The sequence below is a fragment of the Myotis daubentonii genome, chromosome 8 (assembly GCF_963259705.1).
Source record: "Myotis daubentonii chromosome 8, mMyoDau2.1, whole genome shotgun sequence".
In the NCBI taxonomy this organism is placed as follows: Eukaryota; Metazoa; Chordata; class Mammalia; order Chiroptera; family Vespertilionidae; genus Myotis; species Myotis daubentonii.
In genome coordinates, this window is record NC_081847.1 from 49,561,594 (window position 1) to 49,581,372 (window position 19,779).

At 38.6% G+C, this 19,779-nt stretch overlaps 1 protein-coding gene across 11 annotated transcripts in view; it reads left to right on the forward strand.

Moving 5' to 3' along the window:
* Nucleotides 1-19,779, forward strand: part of CCDC102B (coiled-coil domain containing 102B) — a 150,760-nt gene that overhangs the window by 38,866 nt on the left and 92,115 nt on the right. For all 11 annotated transcript variants that reach the window (XR_009454112.1, XR_009454113.1, XR_009454115.1 and 8 more), the window contains exons 3-4: nt 2,295-2,512; nt 8,419-8,527. Coding sequence is in view for 5 of the 11 variants with exons in the window: in XM_059706345.1 (XP_059562328.1) it covers nt 2,295-2,512; nt 8,419-8,527 (327 nt within the window). In the remaining 6 variants the exon portion in view is untranslated. The remainder of the gene's footprint in view (nt 1-2,294; nt 2,513-8,418; nt 8,528-19,779) is intronic.

The following is a 19,779-nucleotide window of genomic DNA, read 5'->3' on the forward strand; positions in this document are numbered from 1 at the left end:
TCAGGCTGGAAGGGGGGACAGTTGGGGGTGAGCAGGCCAGCAGGGGAGTGCAGTTGGGGACAATCAGGCCGGCTGGGGGCAGTTGGGGGCAATCAGGTCAGCAAGCGGGGGCATTTGGGGGTGAGCAGGCTGACAGTAAGAGTGGTTAGGGATGATCAGGCAGGCAGGCAGGTGAGTGGTTAGGAGCCAGTGGTCCCAGTTTGCAAGAGGGATGTCCTTGGGATCAGGCCTAAACCGGCAGTCGGACATCCCCCAAGGGGTCCCAGATTGGAGAGGGTGCAAGCTGGGCTGAGGGACATCCCCCCACTCATGCACAAATTTCATGCACCGGGCCATAGTATTATATTTTTCTATGTTATTCCATTTCTAAAATCATAAAATTGCTCTTCTATAATTCCATCTAAAATTGTAATCCTTTCCATGATGCATGTAAATTATGGTAAATATAAATTTCATTGTAAATGAAAAAGGTTAAAAAATTCTAATTACTTATGCTTATTCAGTCTTCCATATTTGTTTTAAATATAAATTTTTTTTAAACTCGATAATCTAAGCTATTAGTCCTGTTGTATATATCTTTGGAAAAATGTTATATATTCTCAAAATTCAACTCTATTAATGTATGTATTTGAATATAGTGATGGAGACTAGGGAATATAGCTCACTTAAGTTGTTCTGAATGTACAAATATTTATTATTACAAGTAATAGACACCACATTTGAGAATGTGAAAGATTCTCTTCACACATGTTTTACTGAGAAATGTTCAATATCTTGGGACTTCATTTGGAATATTTTTGTATCATTAGTATCAAGAACATCATACATAGTAGATCTTTATTAAAAGTTTATTTAGGGAAAAAGATAGTTAAAATTCTTTGTGATGGTAGTGAAATAAGTTGAAGTTTTAATTAGCTGTTTTTATTTCGGTCAGTTTTCCTGCTAACTCTAAAGATACATATGAATGGATTGTCTTACCATGGTATTTTCCAAGGAGAACAACACGTCTTATTTTATTGTTTTTCAAAATGAGACATAATAACCATTAATTTTGAGAGAATGAAGAGAGGAGTCATGCTAGTAACCTAACATTTAAAAATAAATACTAAAATAAATACTGGCTGGTGTGACTCAGTGGTTGAACATCAACCTATGAACCAGGAGGTTCGATTCCCTATTAGGACACAAGCCCAGGTTGCGGGCTCAATTCCTAGAGTGGGGTGTGCAGGAGGCAGCCGATCAATGATTCTCTCTCCCTTCATCTCTGAAATTAATAAAAATATTTTTAAAATAAGTAAATACATAAATACTAAAAATGAAGTGTCATTAATATTTTATTTGAACTTGTCTATTAATTAAGATTTTATTTGAACTTTTCTTTATCTCATTTTAAACCCACAAATCAGGGAAATTTTAAATTATAGACAGATATCTATAGCATGAGTTTGGCCAAGTTTTGGAATTATGATGTAATATTTTGAGGCAGTGTACTGCTCTGATAAATGATGCTTATGTATATTAAAATGTCCCATTAAACTCTATTTGAGCTTTAACTAGTGACCTAAATAATAGTTCAATAAACAAGCCTATTAAAAGATTCAAGAATTTCCTGAAAATTCTTTCTCCTCTGCCCTGAAAAGATGTTAAAAAGTAATCAGCTGGCTTTCCTTTGAAGCTCTCAAGTGCCTTGTGACAAAATAAACTTTAAAGAGAAATTCACAAACTCATTAAATAACTCTTTACAGCTGTTCAAGCTCATGCTTGGCTATTTTTAGCTATGATTAGAAAAAGAAAACTCAAACTAAAAGTTAAAGCAGACTTTTTGATAATTGTATTTGATTATAATAAGGTAGAACATAGAAAGAAAGAAAGATGCTTGAAGAATGCAAGTTAATGTTTGGCCATATAACACTATTAGAGAATGATTAAAAAATGAAAATATACATAACACATAGACTCGGAGAACAGTGTGGTGACAGCCAGAGGGAAAGGGGGTGAGGGGTTAACGAGGGTGGGCAAAGGGGGAGGGGTAGGGGATGGAAAGAGACTTTGCTTTGGGCGATGGGCACATGATGTAGTGTGCAGATGTTTTGTTGAATTGTACACTTGGAACCAGTATGGTTTTGCAAACCAATGTTACCCCAACAAATCCAATTTTAAAAAGTGAAAATATGAGTTTGATCGTGAATTATAACATTTATTTCCTTCCAAAAGTATGGAAATATTCTGCATGATTTTCCTACTGAGAGATTTAAAAATTCAATAGTAATAACTTTTATGTTTTTTCCTCTTAGGAAAAAGGTTTGATTTTCGACCCATTAAGATTAAATGAAGAGAAACTCCATCTAGACTGCTCTGATTTATTCGAGAACAGTGGTTCCGGAAACGGTGCAATGAGACCTGGGCTACTACAGCCAGTGGGACACCTGCCTTTGGAGGATGGAGTGCCTGAAATTTCCACTCTGCAGGAGCATTTGGATGAGCTCCAAAAAATCCTTAGGAAAGAAAGGGAGTAAGTACGACAATGATCAGTACAATCATCGTCTCCCTTAACCAAGTCTGTTTTTCAAATTTCTTAAAATTAAGTCCAGCAAGCTGGCCATTTGATAATGCCTTTTACCCATGATCAGTCATTATGTTCTAATACTTAAAAGATGAGTTTTCTATGCTACATTCATTTTTTAAAATTTTGAAGAGTAATTTATAATTTATTAGTTTTTATTCTTTTTTTAAATATTTTATTGATTTTTTACAGAGAGGAAGGGAGAGAGATAGAGAGTTAGAAACATCGATGAGAGAGAAACATCGATCAGCTGCCTCCTGCACATCTCCCATCTCCCACTGGGGATGTGCCCGCAACCCAGGTACATGCCCTTGACCGGAATCGAACCCGGGACCTTTCAGTCCACAGGCCGACGCTCTATCCACTGAGCCAAACCAGTTTCGGCAGTTTTTATTCTTTCATCATAACCTTGTATTCATCAGCTCTGGTAGATTTACCTTATTAATAGTTGAATTATTAATGTATATGGTTAAAATAGCCAGTATATTATCAATACACTGAGTCAATTTGTCTCTTATATTAATAAAATACGAATTACGATTTTGTGAGCTATTAATCACAGAATAAGATGCCTTACTCGTAGACCATTTTTGGTATAGAGGAAAGAGCACTAGAATTCAATGATCTGGGTATTCATCTTAGTTCTGATATATTTTGTTCTTTCATATTTACTTAGCCAGTAGATACTATTTTGTCCTTGGTAAAACTATGCATAATGATGCTTATATTCCAGTTTTCTATTGTTTAGTAAAAGAACTTCTCAAGCAACAGTTATTGAAACAACAATCACCATGTGTCTATTCATGGATCCGGAGCACACTTTCCTGTGTGTGGCATCAGATGGGAGAGCTCAAGGGCTGGGGGCTCAAGCCATCTGAAGCCTCGCTCACTCTGAAATGTGGCTGATCTTAGTTCTCACCTCGGGCCTCGTGGTAACACCTGCATGTGGCCTGTCTTATCCATAGGCTTCTTGGCTTCTTCACTGCATAGGGCTAGGTTGCAAGTGAACATCTTCTGGTTCTCAACCTTCTGGCCCTTTAAATACAGTTCCTCATGTTGTGACCCAACCATAAAATTATTTTCGTTGCTACTTCATAATTGTAATGTTGCTACTGTTATGAATCGTAATGTAAATATCTGATATGCAGGATGGTCTTAGGTGACCCCTGTGAAGGGGTCGTTCGACCGCCAAAGGGGTCACGACCCACAGGTTGAGAACCGCTGTCTTAGAGGCTCAGTGAGAACTATATAGTGTTTTAATGACCTTACCTCAAAAGTCACTTAACATCACTTCATCATACTTACTGGTGGAGACAGTCTCACAGGCTGACAAGTTCAAGGAAGAGGAGTTCCCTCAATGGGAGGAGGGCATAAGTCCAGTTATGACAAGAGCATGTAGGATTCTACCATTGTGGCCGCCATCTTTGGAAAATGCAATTTGCCATTTGCCTTACTCACTGAATTCTTATGGATCAAACACAAATAAAGTCTGGGAAACTGACCACTATTATGAATTACTCCATATGCTTATATTGTTCATATTTGAAGGGAATATTTATAGAATATTTGATGCATGTTAAGATGTGGTTCCCAAATTTAAAAACATTTTCCCATCTCTTTAGTTATAACTCTTTTTTTGTTATAACTCTTAATAATCAAAATTTTAAAAAGCTGGGAAATATATATATATATATATATATATATATATATATACACACATATATATATACACACATATATATGAATATAATTATTATATGATGGTTTCAGTTTCCATGGTTTAAATGAATTGAAATAGTGATAAATATACTTACAAACCTTTCACAAATACTGTACAGTACTTTATCTGCCATTTCTTTTCTATATATGATAAGTTTCTTATTAGTCCCTCTAATATTTATATATACCACTAACTTCTTTAGATTTTTGGTCTCTATTTCACTACATGAATAGATTGTGATAATACAAGCATGTTTATAGAATAAGTATTTATTATTCTATACTTAACTGTACATTTCTAATAGAGGCAATCAACTTGAGTAGAAAAGTAAATAAAATTGAAGTAATTTTTAGACTGTAGGTCTCCATCAAGTTCTAAACTCTGTGTTTTATTTCTTGAAAGATTTAACTTTCTAGGGGTTATAGACTTCTCTCATACCCACACACAATGGTACTTCACTGCCATAATGGGAGCATGAAACTGTGTTTCCTCGAGGTAAACTTCCTAAGATGCAGCTTTGATGATACCCATGTGTATCTTTCCTCTCTCACACACGTGTACATAAACATATATATTTGACTTCCTTGGAATAAATGAACTACCTCCATAAAAGTACATTCTTCAGTTTTCAGCAACTCCTGTATAAAAACCCTACACAGGCCAAAGAATAAGGGGGAAGGGGCCCTCACTATCCAGTTTGTCTTCTCACTCTCCTCTATATGGAACCCTCCCATGGGTGTTGTGTCTATGAATCATCATTAGCTTGCAATCCACAGGAGGCCATTGCAAAGACTTTTCTCTGTGAGGAGAATGTTTCCCAAGGATATAGCATATACTGCTGCTATAAATCTGTCTAGTCTTTTAAATTCCTCCCCCTGGAATATCAGCAAGTGGGTGGCTGGCGTTAAGATGTGAACATGGTTTTTTCTGTGTTCCCAGCTGGTGGGAAAATTCTCCAGACGGGAGCACAGGCATCAGTGGGAGGATTGTGGAAATCATTCCCACCGTTATCACTGATGAGGAACTCCTCCTTGAACACGCTCAATTTCATCACATTATTGTACTCATAGTACTGTTCAGTTTTCTGTGCAATTATCCAGTATCTGAGATTTGCCAAAAGCCTGTGCTTTTGGTGTTGAATTAAGAAAATCATTGCCAAGACCAATTCCAGGAGCTTTTCCCTGTGTTTTCTACCAGGAATTTTATAGCTTTAGGTCTTATATCTAAGTCTTTAATTCATTTGAGTTGATTTTTGTGTACTTTTGCCATTTGTCATTTCCCAGGATCTATTTTGTGCTTAGGTTGTTGTCCATCTAATGAGACAGAGTCCATTTTTCTGAAGAGTCTACAAAAAAGGCTAGAAAGTTTCTATCTCGGTCTGTCTTCCAATTAGGGTGCAGACATTTGACCTGGGAGCAGGTATTCAAAGGTAGCTGCCTGTCTTCTTAGCAAAAGCTGATGCTCCAAGGAAGAAAGCACCCGATTCCCTCCTGGCGAGGAGGAAGGCAGTGGTGGTGGCTACATCTTATTTCCCAAGGAGTAGTGGCCTCTGGTCTCTGTTGACACCATCCTGTGTGCCCAGCGGTTGGTACTGAGGTCATACTGTGCTCTCTGTACTTTATTGGGGGCCGTGGTGGGTGTGGATGAGAAGATTTTAATAGCTGTTCGTTATTTCTCACTTCATGGGATCCCCATTTCCTTCTCTGACTCTCTTAGAGATTCTTTGAACTATTAATATTCTTTTCCTGCTTAAATTGGCTAATCCTATATAATACAAGGCTAATATGCAAATCAACTGAATGGCAGAATGACCAGTCACTATGATGCTCACTGACCACCAGGGGGCAGATGCTCAATGTAGGAGCTGCCCCCTGGTGGTCAGTGTGCTCCCACAGGGGGAGTGCCACTCATCCAGAAGCCCTGAGCCGGCTTGGAGCTGGCAAGTGCAGCGGTGGTGGCGGGAACCTCTTCTGCCTCTGCAGCAGTGCTAAGTATGTCCAACTGATGGTTTAGGCCTGCGCCTGCCGTCAGCCAGACATCCCCCGAGGGCTCCTGGACTGCGAAAGAGTGCAGGCTGGGCTGAGGGATGCCCCCCCACCCCCCCCCCCGAGTGCACGAATTTTGTGCACCAGGCTTGTAGTATGAATATATATGCTCATCAGACACACTTAATTGATACCAGGAAAGAGTACTGACAAGAGGCAGGGAAGGTGACAGGCATGGGGTTTTCCCAGGACTAGTTTGATGGCATGAGAGTGGATTTTGTACCTGGAGGCATCACCTCCAGCTTCGGTCTCTGGTCCTCCTGATGTCTCCGAGAGCTTTACGATATTTTTTAAATATCTATTTTCTAACTAAATGAACTATATATGGCTTTGTCCATTTGCTGAAAGGTGCTGACAATGAAAGATACTGAAAGGTATAACTATAAATAGTTGGGAATGCAATCAGGAAATGAAAGTGTATGTATACAATTTTTTATTATTCATTGTTTAATACTTAGCTTAAATTTTGGACTAATAGAAAAGTGGATATCTAAATGTCATTGAAAGTTAATCATTTTTGTCTGGTACAAACATTTGACATTGATAGGCCTTTAAGAAAATACTGATTTGATATTTTACAATAAATTATCACACAGTTTATAAATGGTTAATATTTATTTCAAGATATTAATGTTTCAGGAATTTTCATCTCTGAAAAGTATTTTATTTAATCTTTCCGTTTAGATGTCTGAATGTTATGCCCAATTATTATGGGATCACGATAGTTTACAAAGTACCAAAAGGTTGCATAGAAATGTAATAGTTTTCCATAAATATTATTTTGGTTTACCTTTAATCTTTTGTATTCTGGAAATTGTATACATTTTAGCAATCTTATTTTTAAAAGTTTGTATGATCATATTAAATGCTATATTTTTGCTGAGTTCATCTTAATTTAATATTTTTGAAGAATTTGTGCATAAAATATGCAGTATTTTTAGTGTAAAATTATATTTTTTCTTTTCCTTCTTATAGTTCAAGTAGTATGATAGCTTAAACTTAACTATGTGAGTAATCAATTATGAAAATCTTTATAAAATGTAGAGTACATTGATTAGGCCAGAAAAATGAATTTAAAGAGCACCCTCTGCTATGTAAAGTTAAGTATGCAATGTCCTTAATGCTTGCTTGCAGAAATAGCCACAAACCTTTTGATGAGGCTATCCTAAAAATATTCAAGTATCGCATTGCCATTCATTTTTATGAATTACCTGTCCTGTCATATCTTTGACTAAATTTTACCTTTTTACACAATAAAAATACAAAATTTTCATGTAAACAAACAATTATTAGTTTTTTTTATGTATACACTGAGGAATAAATACACTATATTTAAGTACAGTAAACTTCCATACAAACTAATTCAGGCCAGTGGCTTTCTATTAAAGCTGAAAGTCCATTATGTAATAAAGCAAGTTTTTCAAATATGTATGTTAAAAAATTAACAAATTAGTTAATCTTTTTTCTACTTATGTAGACACATTTGTGTAATTAAAATTATGTATGAAAAGTTTAATTTTACAGAAAAGTTTTCTATCTGTATTACTGTATGATTTTGAACTTGTAAATTTAAAGATCTAGATTTTTCTCCAATTATCAAGACCAGTTTTTAATTATTCTATTTATGAGTAAAATAATTCTGAAAATTATTTTTAAGGAGAAAGTTTATTGATGTATTCATAAATACACAAATACATTTAATATCCTTTAATAAAAATTGTTAATGTTTTATATATACTTATTTCTTTATACATTTTTAAATTCTGTAGGAAAAAAACATTCCCATGTTATATTCTTGTTGCTCCAATAAATTAAAATACAGAAGAAAGCAGACAGAAAGTCAATTATTTCAATATTGGCAAAGCTATATGAAATATATCTAACCAACTGTAAAGCTAATTGACAGAATAATAAATTAGAGTTTATTCAATATTTATAATTTTTTCATAAATTTAAAACGGTTTCCTGTAATTACTATGATCATATATAAGGTAAATATAAAAAAAATTAGAAAAAGAGCACATCTAATTTTGAATGCATTACTAAAATTATTTTTAAATTGTAAGCCTGTTTTGCTTTTAATTATTTAGAATGCGCTCATCCCTGGAAAAAGAAGTAGAACGACTGGAGTCAGCTGTGTCTTTGTGGAAACAGAAGTATGAAGAACTGAAAGAATCGACATCCAAAAATAGGAAAGAGGTATGGAGACTTAGGATGTAAAGGAAGAAATGAAACTGAGGGTTCTCTCTGGTCCATGTGTAACCTAGGGGCCAGAAGCCTCTATAAACAAAGGAAAAAAGGTTAAAAGTGGAATTTCCTCTATAAGAGGAATGTTGGAACTCACCTATCACTGGTGGACTGGTCAAACTCAGGTCATAAGAAATCTTGTTCTAAATAACACACACACACACAGACACACACACACATACACTCACATATAAACCACATGTCTGCTGACAGCTGTTTGAAGAGCATCTAATTCAGTGATGTAATTGTGCCTTAATTAAAAGCACTCTTCATTAGTTGTTAAAAAAGCAATATTCCTTTTTATGAAATTCCCCATGAATGTTGTTTCAGGTCTGTTTCCAGCAAGTGGTAAAGTTTAGAGTCATTAACATAAGTTCGCAAATCCACACCATGGGATGTTCAGGAACCTTAGGTCGCAGAATAAGCCTTACTTCTTGTAAGACGCAGGCAACCTGATGGCCAGAAGGCACGGTAATCTCGGTGCAGAGGTTCAGAAATAAGTCAGCTCTGTCACCCCTGAGAACCAGAGATTAGAAAGGAGGGAGAACTTTTCCTAATATTCTTAACAAATGTTGCCTGCTTGAAAATCATCTACTAGTATAAGGAAAAATAATTTCAGTGAGAACTACAGAAAGTTAATTTGAGAACATTTCTCAATGAGGTGTAAATTAAATAATTAAAGCTAACCAGCTATTTTTAGATTATTTCTCCCTGATGGATGTATGTTAGATCGCCAGAGTAGCTTTGTTTTTAGCTTAAACTCTGGATACACACACACACACACACACACACACACACATTTATATATGGACACACAGGTAGCTAACTAATCATGATGTCTCTGGGTGTGAACATTGACAGTAAATTAGTTTTATCCAGGAGAAATAGTTTGCCCACAAAAATCATGTTATCCGTGGAGTGTATGTGTATTTGTTCTATAATATAATGGGCTCTAAATTTAATTGAGAAAGCTAATATTTAAGATAGACTTGTCTTTAATTTTAAAAGAAACATGCATTTACTGTATGTTGCCACTAGTGGGAAGTGCAGACTTGATAATGTTAGTCTCCTAACTACTTTTTAAACAAGTAACAACATTTATATAGCAACTGTTTTTGAAAAAAGTCATGATTTTGAGTTGGCTTACAAAGTGATATGTATGTTTTTAAATGCTTAACTTTTTTTCTAATTAAAGATGATATTTCTGGCATCAAGTGGGAAAATGTATATTTGAATTGTTTAACAAAACTTCATAGATGAGAAAAAAATAAAACCAATGTAGCATTTTACAGGTAAATTGGGTTTATATTTTGATGCCCAAATTAATACATACGTGATCTTTTTACCAGGTAAAATGAGACAGGGTTGTTGTAACAGAAAACAATAAAAACACCCTCAAAATTGCCTTGGAGACTTCGTTCAACTATTTAAACATTTGGGTGCATGTTTTACACAGATGAACTATGAATCTGAGCAATGAATGAATGTGACAATGAATGAAAAATGTTTTTATTGTAGATGATAAAAAGTTAATTTAAACAGACATAAAGAAAAAATTGTTTGAATTATTTATGTGGGTATTATTTTTTTAAAATTAAATCTTTATTGTTCAGATTATTACAGTTGTTCCTCTTTTTTCCCCCCATAGCTCCCCTCCACCTGGTTCCCACCCCACCCTCTGCCCTTACCCCTTCCCCCCCACTGTCCTCATCCATAGGTGTACGATTTTTGTCCAGTCTCTTCCCACACCCCTTTCCGCCCCCCCCCAGAATAGTCAGTCCACTCCCTTTCTATGCTCCTGATTCTATTATATTCACCAGTTTATTCTGTTCATCAGATTATTTATTCATTTGATTTTTAGATTCACTTGTTGATAGATGTGTATTTGTTGTTCATAATTTGTATCTTTACCTTTTTCTTCTTCTTCCTCTTCTTAAAGGATACCTTTCAGCATTTCATATAATACTGGTTTGGTGGTAATGAACTCCTTTAGCTTTTTCTTTCCTGTGAAGCTCTTTATCTGACCTTCAATTCTGAATGATAGCTTTGCTGGGTAAAGTAATCTTGGTTGTAGGTTCTTGCTATTCATCACTTTGAATATTTCTTGCCACTCCCTTCTGGCCTGCATAGTTTCTGTTGAGAAATCAGCTGACAGTCGTATGGGTACTCCCTTGTAGGTAACTGACTGTCTTTCTCTTGCTGCTGTTAAGATTCTCTCTTTGTCTTTTGCTCTTGGCATTTTAATTATGATGTGTCTTGGTGTGGTCCTCTTTGGGTTCCTTTTGTTTGGGGTTCTCTGCGCTTCCTGGACTTGTAAGTCTATTTCTTTCACCAGGTGGGAGAAGTTTTCTGTCATTATTTCTTCAAATAGGCTTTCAATATCTTGCTCTCTCTCTTCTTCTGGCACCCCCATAATTCGAATGTTGGTATGCTTGAAGTTGTCCCAGAGGCTCCTTACACTATCTTCATATTTTTGGATTCTTTTTTTCTTTTTGTTTTTCTGGTTGGGTGTTTTTTGCTTCTTCGTATTTCAAATCTTTGACTTGATTCTTGCGATCCTCTAGTCTGCTGTTGGAACTCTGTATAGTATTGTTTATTTTAGTCAGTGTATGCTTAATTTCTAGTTGGTCCTTTTTCATAACCTCAAGGGTCTCACTAGATTTCTTGAGGTTCTCACTAAATTTATCAGCGGTTTCTAGAAGATTCTTGAAAAACCTTATAAGTGTGGTTTTGAACTCTATATCCAGTAGTTTGCTTTCTTCCATTTCTGCCATTTGTGACCTGTTTCTTTATCTCTGCATTTTGGCTGTTTCTCGGTGTTGATAGAGTGGCCTTGTGTGGTAGGTGTCCTATAGGGCCCAGTGGCTCAGCCTCCCCAATTACCTGAGGTGGACACTCTTGGTGCACCCTTTTGTGGGCTTTGTGCAGTCTTGTTGTAGTTAAGCCTTGACTGTTATAGGTATCACTGGGAAGAATTGACCTCCAGGCCAATTGGCTGTGAGAATCAGCTGTGGTTATGGTGGGAGAACTTCTGTGCTGGAGACACCCTTCTGGGGCAAGACTTGCTTCAGTGGGGCTTTGGTGCTCACTGAGTCTACCCCCTGAGTGTGTCCCTTATGGATCTGAGGAGTTGTAATCTGGATGGTCCCACTCTGACCACTGGGTACACTGGCTCTTGGATCTATAAGGAGGTGCTAATTTAGCCTCTGCCTGAGGCTACCCAGCAGGAACTATGGAGAGATCTGCAGATTCCTCTTCTTTGTTTGGGGTTTGGAGGTGCCCAGATGAGGCTCAGCTGTGAAGCAGTGCAAGCTGCTGTGGGGCCTTGGGCCTTCTTTTGGAAGTTCTGGGTCTCTCTGACCCAGCTGCAGTTTGTTAGGTAATTTTCAGATTGCAAACGGCCAGGCCTTTCATATGCAAAAGCCTCTGCACACAGCTTGTGTGGGGAGGGTTCTCAGGGGATCAACAGGGTGGAGCAAGCAGCTATGGTTTCTCCTCAGTCCTTCCCTAAGAGGCCCCACGTCTCAGTGTCCCAGTAATCACTGCAAGCACCTCTGAGCGAAATCCGCCCTCTAGTTCTGACAGTCCAGTTTCTCCCTGTGTGAGTCTGGGTCCCCAGAGACTCGCCCGGAACTGGAGTTCAGAGCAGTTGGGAGCTTGAGACTCCCTCCGGATTGAAAAAGACAACCGTGTCCTCAGTTGCCAGCCCTTTCCACATGCGCCTCCGTACCTCTGCACTTTACTTCTGCACCTCCTCTGAGTTTCAGTGTGCTTTTCTCTTTCCTTCTAGTTGTAGAATTTCCACTCAGCCAGCCTTCCTGTGGTTCTGGATGATGTCTGTTTTGTCTTTTAGTTGTATTTGTGAAGTGGTTATGCGAGGCAGCAATTTCCGATGTTTATTTGTGCCGCCATCTTGGTTTCTCCCTGGGTATTATTTTTAAAACTATCCCTTTCCACTTCCTAAAAAGGAATTTGTTCTATTCTTAGGGCCTTTGTAAAGAGATGTGGTCTGCACATATATTTAAATTATTTTTGTAAAATATTATACCTCTTTTAAAAACTTTAAAATCGGAATAAATAAAAACATTTAGTCACACATTATTGTTCATATATACTTTTGTTTAATCTATAGTAATAAAAGTATAATATGCTAATTAGACTGGGCAGCTGAATGACCTTCCAGATGTCCTTCCGGACCACCTTCCAGATGAGGCCAGGGCTGTGAGAGCCGAGTCCCTGGCATGAATTTTATGCACTGGGCCTCTAGTTGTTTTATAATAGATGATAACAGAACAAGATTTTTATGGTACATTTAGAAATGGCATTTTAAAGTAATTATAATTGTGAAATATTCAAAGTTCTTGTACAGTTGACTTATCATTAAAAATTGTGTCATGATACATCCTTTGTATCATACTTAATATGAATTCTCCTTACTTAACTTCATTTCTCAAAAATTTTGAAAATATCCTTTGTTTTCACTGTAGCTCTTCATCTACTGTACAAAAACATTTGAATACAGTGTAATTCTTTTTTAGATGCTGAAACTATTAGAAGCAACAGCATGCCTGGCTAGGAACTGCTGATGGAAAGACTAATTTTTAAGAGTTGGAATCCTATGTGTTTAATAGACCAAAATTTTTAAAAATGTATTTGAAAGACTGGTATGCTTCAGAGGGAAGTCATTCTTAAATCACTGACATGTAGAGAAGAGTAAATATAGGAACTTAATTGTAAAATCTAATAAGTATTTAAAATGCAACTCAGACAATGAGTAGCAGAGGTGATTACATTGAAAATGATATTCCCATGCTGACTTTAATACTTATTTTGCTTTTTCTTTGCAAGTCTGTAAATATTGGTTTGGGATTAGATGATGAGTTCCAAGTGTGCTGAAATGATCATTTTTATGAAATCTCATCATCTAGAAAATCAAATGTAAGTGATAATGATACAAATAATTTTTATACCTAGCTTTGACGATAAATGACTGATTCTTTCCATAATGGAAGATATGGCTGTTACCACATGCAGAGAACACTGCTAACATTTAAAAACTGGCGTCAAGCTGAAATGAAATGTAACTTATTAATCTTCTTTGAAAATGTTATTCTTTTACCTGCTTTCTTTTTAAGGATTTCATTGAGAAGTCTTCTGTTTGTGATAATACTTTGTTTCTAGTAGTTCATAACTTACACCATGCTTTTATAAAATTTTATAGTAAATACTTATTATGGTACTAACAGCTGACATTGAAGCCTTAAATACCTCATGCATCTTTCTGATTTGGGGGAAATAAGGAGGTTAGTATTAGGAATTAGATGTAGCTAAAACTCTACATGGATACCTTCGCTTTGAAAAAAAATGATGTCATATGGGAGCTATTATGCATATGACATGAGGGGGGACAGGAGGAGGTCCTGGAAGGTACATGATTCCTCTCTTTCTCCTCCTGTCCCCCTTTCCTTCCTCTTCCCCTCCCCCTCCCCCTGGTTCTCAGCCCTTCAGACTCCTACTTAATACAGTACCAGCTTTCCTTGTTCTCCAGCTTGCAGACCACAGATCAACAGAACCTGCAACTTCTGGGCTTTGTAACTGCAGGAGCTAGTTCTTATAATAAACCTCAGTCTCTCTCTTAATATGTACAGGGCATTCCCCCCAAAATGTGTACACACTTTGAAAGAGTATAAAGTCAGTGTTCATTAACATATAGTCCATTTTTAAAATGTAAAAGAACCTACAGAAATGAATAACTTTTTTTGTCAATGTGTTTTCAAACTGATGACCATTCTGGTCCAGGCACTGCTGATAATGCGAAGCAATGGAATTGCAAACATCAAGACCCATGTAATACTTTCAACAATAAAGATTTAAAAAGTAAATTAAATAAATGAATAAATAAATGCAAGGACTAAAAAAAGAATCATTTTGTTCAGTATTTGTACACCCTCAACTCATTGACTGTTGCTGGTTTTGCACCGTAAACTTTAAATTTTATGTATCCCCATAAAAAAAGTCCAGTGGCACTTCAGGATACATTTTCTCCATTCAAAGCTTAGTCTGGCTTCACACATTATTTCAAGTCAGGTTAGCCTGAAAGGAGTGAAAATTGAGTTATCAGCTGTTAAAGTGTGTATACATTTTTGGGACTATATATATATATATATATATATATATATATATACACACACACACACACACACACACACACACACACACACACACACACACACTAGAGGCCTGGTGCACAAATTTGTGCACCAGTGGGGTCTCTCGGCCTGGCCTGTGGGATCGGGCTAAAACCAGCTCTCCAACATCCCCTGAGGGGTCCTGGACTGTGAAAGGGTGCAGGCAGGCCAGGCCAAGGTACCCCACTGGGACTGGGGAGGGACACAGGAGGTTGGCCAGCTGGGGAGGGACCATGGGAGGGCTCTAGGGCAAGCTAACCTACTGGTCGGAGTGTCTGTCCCATGGTGCTCAGTGCATGTCATAGCGACTGGTCAACCAGTTGACTGTTTGCCCCCTGGTGGTCAGTGCACATCATAGTGAGCGGTTGAGCAATCTTAGCATTCATTAGCATATTACGCTTTGATTGGTTGAACGGCCAACTGGACAACTGGACACTTAGTATATTAGGCTTTTATTATATAGGATATACATATACATACCTATATATATATAAAAGCCTAAGCAACCGAACAACTGGTTGACTGGTCACTATGATGTGCACTGACCACCAGGGAACAGACGCTCAACGCACAGGATTGGGCTCTCTCGTGTCTGGATAGGGCCTGTGGGGATCAGACTGAAACCGGCAATCTGACATCCCCTGCCGGGAGCCAGTCCATGCTTGCTGTTTCAAGGGACCTGGCATATATGGCATACTGTTCTTAAAATGTTTGCTCACCTTCTTGGCACTATGTGTTTTAACCAAGGTCTCCTCTCTGAGAAAGGTTGTTTCCCCAGGTAGGGATTTTCCCCTGAAGTTAGGGAGGGAATAAAACCTCTTAACTAAGTGCCAGGTGGGTAATTAATCACTTTAACTACGAACAATCATGCTTAAGCTACATAATCTTTACTCCCTGGAATGGAGATAAGAAACGCCCTAACCTTTGGAATAGAGATTGATAGGATTGGAATCAACTGGTATAAATACAGATGTAACAAGACAGAACTTAGAAGATAGAACCTACACAGAACCTAGAGACAGAAGAACTTCGCTGGAGAGAACATGGCAAAAGATCCTGGACTGAACCTGACTACAGAAATTGGCAAGAGAACCTGACTAGAACCTGGTGACTGAACCTGGCTGGAGAACCTGGACAGAACCTGGCTGGAGAACCTAGCGAGGGAACATGGCTACAGAACCTGGCTGGAGAACCTGGAGAACCTAGCAAGAGAACATGGACACAGAACCTGGTTGGAGATCCTAACCAGAACTTCGCTGGAGATCCAGACCAGAACTTGGCTGGAGATCCTGGCTAGAGATCCTGGCTAGGCTGCTGATCAACTGAACGCTATCTCCGTGTCATTCCTTCTTTGCCAACTCCGTCTACACCTTTGGGGACCCCTGGACCTGCTGGGGTTGGACCCCAGCAATCCCCCGAGGGGTCCTGGATTGTGAGAGGGCACAGACCAGGCTGAGGGACCCCACCAGTGCATGAATCCGTGCACTGGGACTCTAGTATGTGTATGTATGTGTATGTATATATATATATATTATTGATTCTGTTTTTCAGGAGACAGGAGAATCCTGACTAATACCCCAGATCCACCCTGTTTTTTGTCTAGAAAGTCCACACAGTTCTCTCACCATCTAGCCAGTCACATGGTGCTGTCCACCACAGTTTACATGTCCCTTTAGAAAGAGTCCAAAAAATTCTTCCCTTACTATTTTCCGCAAAGAAATGGGTGAGATTTTTAAAAACATCATCAAACTTGAATGTTTACTGTATGCCTTTTCCAGTTAACGTTAGCTTCATGATAATAGAGCTCACATCTGATTCATTACCCTCTCTCCACCCAGTGCTGAGCAAATGTGGTTATAACTGGTGGTAACCAGGACTTCTGTCTCTAGCTCTATGTGCTTATATTTTTGAATGGGGGCCATGGCTATCGTATGAGGAGAGCAGTGGGAATCCTAGACTTGTCATTTATTAGCTTTGCATCCCTCAGGATTTTAGATTTTCCAGGGCACTGGAGTGAACCTTCACCCCAACATCCTATACATCATGAAAATCTGTAATCTTGTCCTTCGCAAAACCTAAATTAGCTTATCAGGCCAGAGAGTGAGGCTGATGAAACACCACATTAGAATTCTGTAAATGTATAACAACAGTGAAACATGGACACCACTTTGCTGATAGAAGTGCCTTCAAGACCTTTCTAAACAAACATAATTAAGAATAATACAAGCACTAAATTACAGAAGTCAGAATTAATTGAACTAATAGTGGATAATTTATAGACATTGCCAAGGTAACCTTCAGAGCTGAGATGACTTACTTAACTCTAAGGCTATTATAAGAATTATGAAAGAAAATTAGGCTATTCAGAATCCACTTTACTTGTAGAAGCATAAAATGATAAAGAAAAAGGTAGGTTGAAATCAGATGTTTTAATATCTAAGTTAAGCATTACTATTATAGAGTTTAAAGCATAACACAAAGAATTCAGCTGATGTTTAATTAATCTATACAAATTCATAATGTGAGAATAATGAAAAAGCAGGTTAAGAAGAAATTAATGATGAGGTCACGAAATGAGTTTTGCATAGTGAGGAGCATTTGGTGTATGAAACATCTTTATTTTATACTAGGGGCCCAGTGCATGAATTCGTGCACCTTGAAAGAAACTGTGGGCCGTGGGCCTTGGTGGGCACAGGGGCAGGTCTCAGCCCATCCTCCACATCTCTGCCCAGCCCCTCCTGCCACTGTCCAGATCCAGATCCCCTGTCTGTCAGCAGCCCCACTCCCACCACTGCCACTGCCTCGCACCGCCGGTGCGAAGTGATTGGGACTGGTGCCAGCAGCAGGTGTGAGTGGTGGCTCCAGCGCCAGCTGCAGGTGTGAGCGGGGCTGTTGCCAGGAGTGGGTGCAAGTGGCAGCTGCTGGCCCCAATCACCCCTCAGGAGCAGGGGGAGGTGGAGAAACCCTGAGGGGTGATCGGGGCCAGTAGCTGCCTCTTGCACCCACTGATGGTGCTGAGCAATCAGGGCTGGTGCTTGGTGCTGGCAGCAGGTGTGAACTGCGGCTCTAATGCCGGCAGCGGGTGTGAGCACCCAGTAGGACCGTGGTGCGTGGGAGCAAAGAATTTTCAGTAACCACCAGAGGTTCGCCTAATGACAACAACTGGCGCCCCGCCTTGGTCTGGCGCCCTGCTCACCTGTTCCACTCTCCCGCCACAGCCATGCCCATCATGTTCTGTGCTCTGCTGCCTGCTGCCAATGCCTGCCATGTTCTGCGCACACCCCCTGTTGGTCAGTGCACATCATAGTGACTGGTTGTTCAGTCCGCCGTTTGGTCTATTTGAATATATGGGTTTTATTATATAGTTGACAGGACATTTTCTAGTAATGCATGTCTCATAATACAAAGACCCTATTTTGTTCTATAAGAAATCCTTCCACAGAGATATTTGGTTAAGACCATTTTGGAGATAAGGATCCTTCTTTTCATAAATAGCATTAGTTTTTTTGTTTTCTGTTTTTTTCCCTGCAGGTTCAGTTTTTGTGTTGAAAAAGATGATTGGGCAAGGCCTTTTAATCTTTTTCTTTCCTTTGCTTTTCCTTAAGAGAATAGCCATCTCAACGCTGCCACAGACTGACACCATAAGTATCCTATATAATAAAGAGGTAATGCAAATTGACTGTCATGCCCTTGTACAACAATGGCTGCCCTCATGTAGTCACAAGATGGCCACTCCCATGTCATCACAAGATGGCCACCACAAGATGGCCAGCAGGGAAGTGCAGTTGTGGGAGATTAGGCCAGCAGGGGAGGGCAATTGGAGGCGACCAGGCCGGCAGGGGAGGGCAGTTAGGGGTGACCGGGCCAGCAGGGGAGGGCAGTTGGGGGCAATCAGGCCGGCAGGGGAGCAGTTAGTCATCGATTGGGCTGGGTTAGGGTGTGATCAGGCTGGCAGGCAGAAGTGGTTAGGGGCAATCAGGCAGGCAGGCAGGTGAGCAGTTGGGAGCCAGCAGTCCCGGATTGTGAGAGGGATGTCTGACTGTCGGTTTAGGCCCAATCCCTGTACCGGCAGTTGGACATCCCCCAAGGGGTCCCAGATTGAAGAGGGTGCAGGCTGGGCTGAGGGACACCCCCCAGTGCACAAATTTTGTGCACCAGGCCTCTGCATGAAGAAATCAAATTTAAAACAGGAATGTATAGTATACCATTTAAAAATTATCTATGATATAAAAATTCTGTAGTGATAAATTTAAAATTATCCATTTTTAATATGTATTACATATCATCTTTTACTCTATAAACATCCCCTTTATTTTTTAAAAAAATATAAATTTAAAGACAAAGACTCTAGGGTTAAGAGTTTATAAATTTTGGGGTTTGGAGCTGGCATATTTTGGGGGGAGTTCTATATATTTCTAATGAATTTTTAGCTTTATTGAGGTATAATTTATATGCAAAAAATTGCACACACTTAAAGTATACATGTTGATGCTTTTGTATATATACATACATCTATGATACCATCACCACAACCAAGGTACTAAACATATACATCACCTCCAAAAATTTCCTTGTATTCTTGTGTTCGTGTGTGCGTGCATGCACGCATATGTGTGTGTGTGTGTGTGTGTGTGTGTGTGTGTGTTGTGGTAAGACATTTACCATGAGGTCTATTCTTTTAACATCTTTTATGGTGCACAATACCATATTGTTAACTATACATACTATGTTGTATAATAGATTTCCAGAACTTATTCATTTTGCATAACAGAGATGTGAAACATTTAAAATCAATTGCCTATTTCTCTTCCACCAGCCCCTTCAACCATCATTTTATTCTCTGCTTCAATGAATTTGACTATTTTAGGTATTTCATATAAGTGGAAATCTTACAGTATTTGTATTTCTGTGATGGACTTATTTCACTTACATAATGTCCCCTAAATTCATCCATATTGCAAATGGCAGGATTTCCTTCCTTTTAAGCTAAATGGGTATTTCACATTTTTCATACCC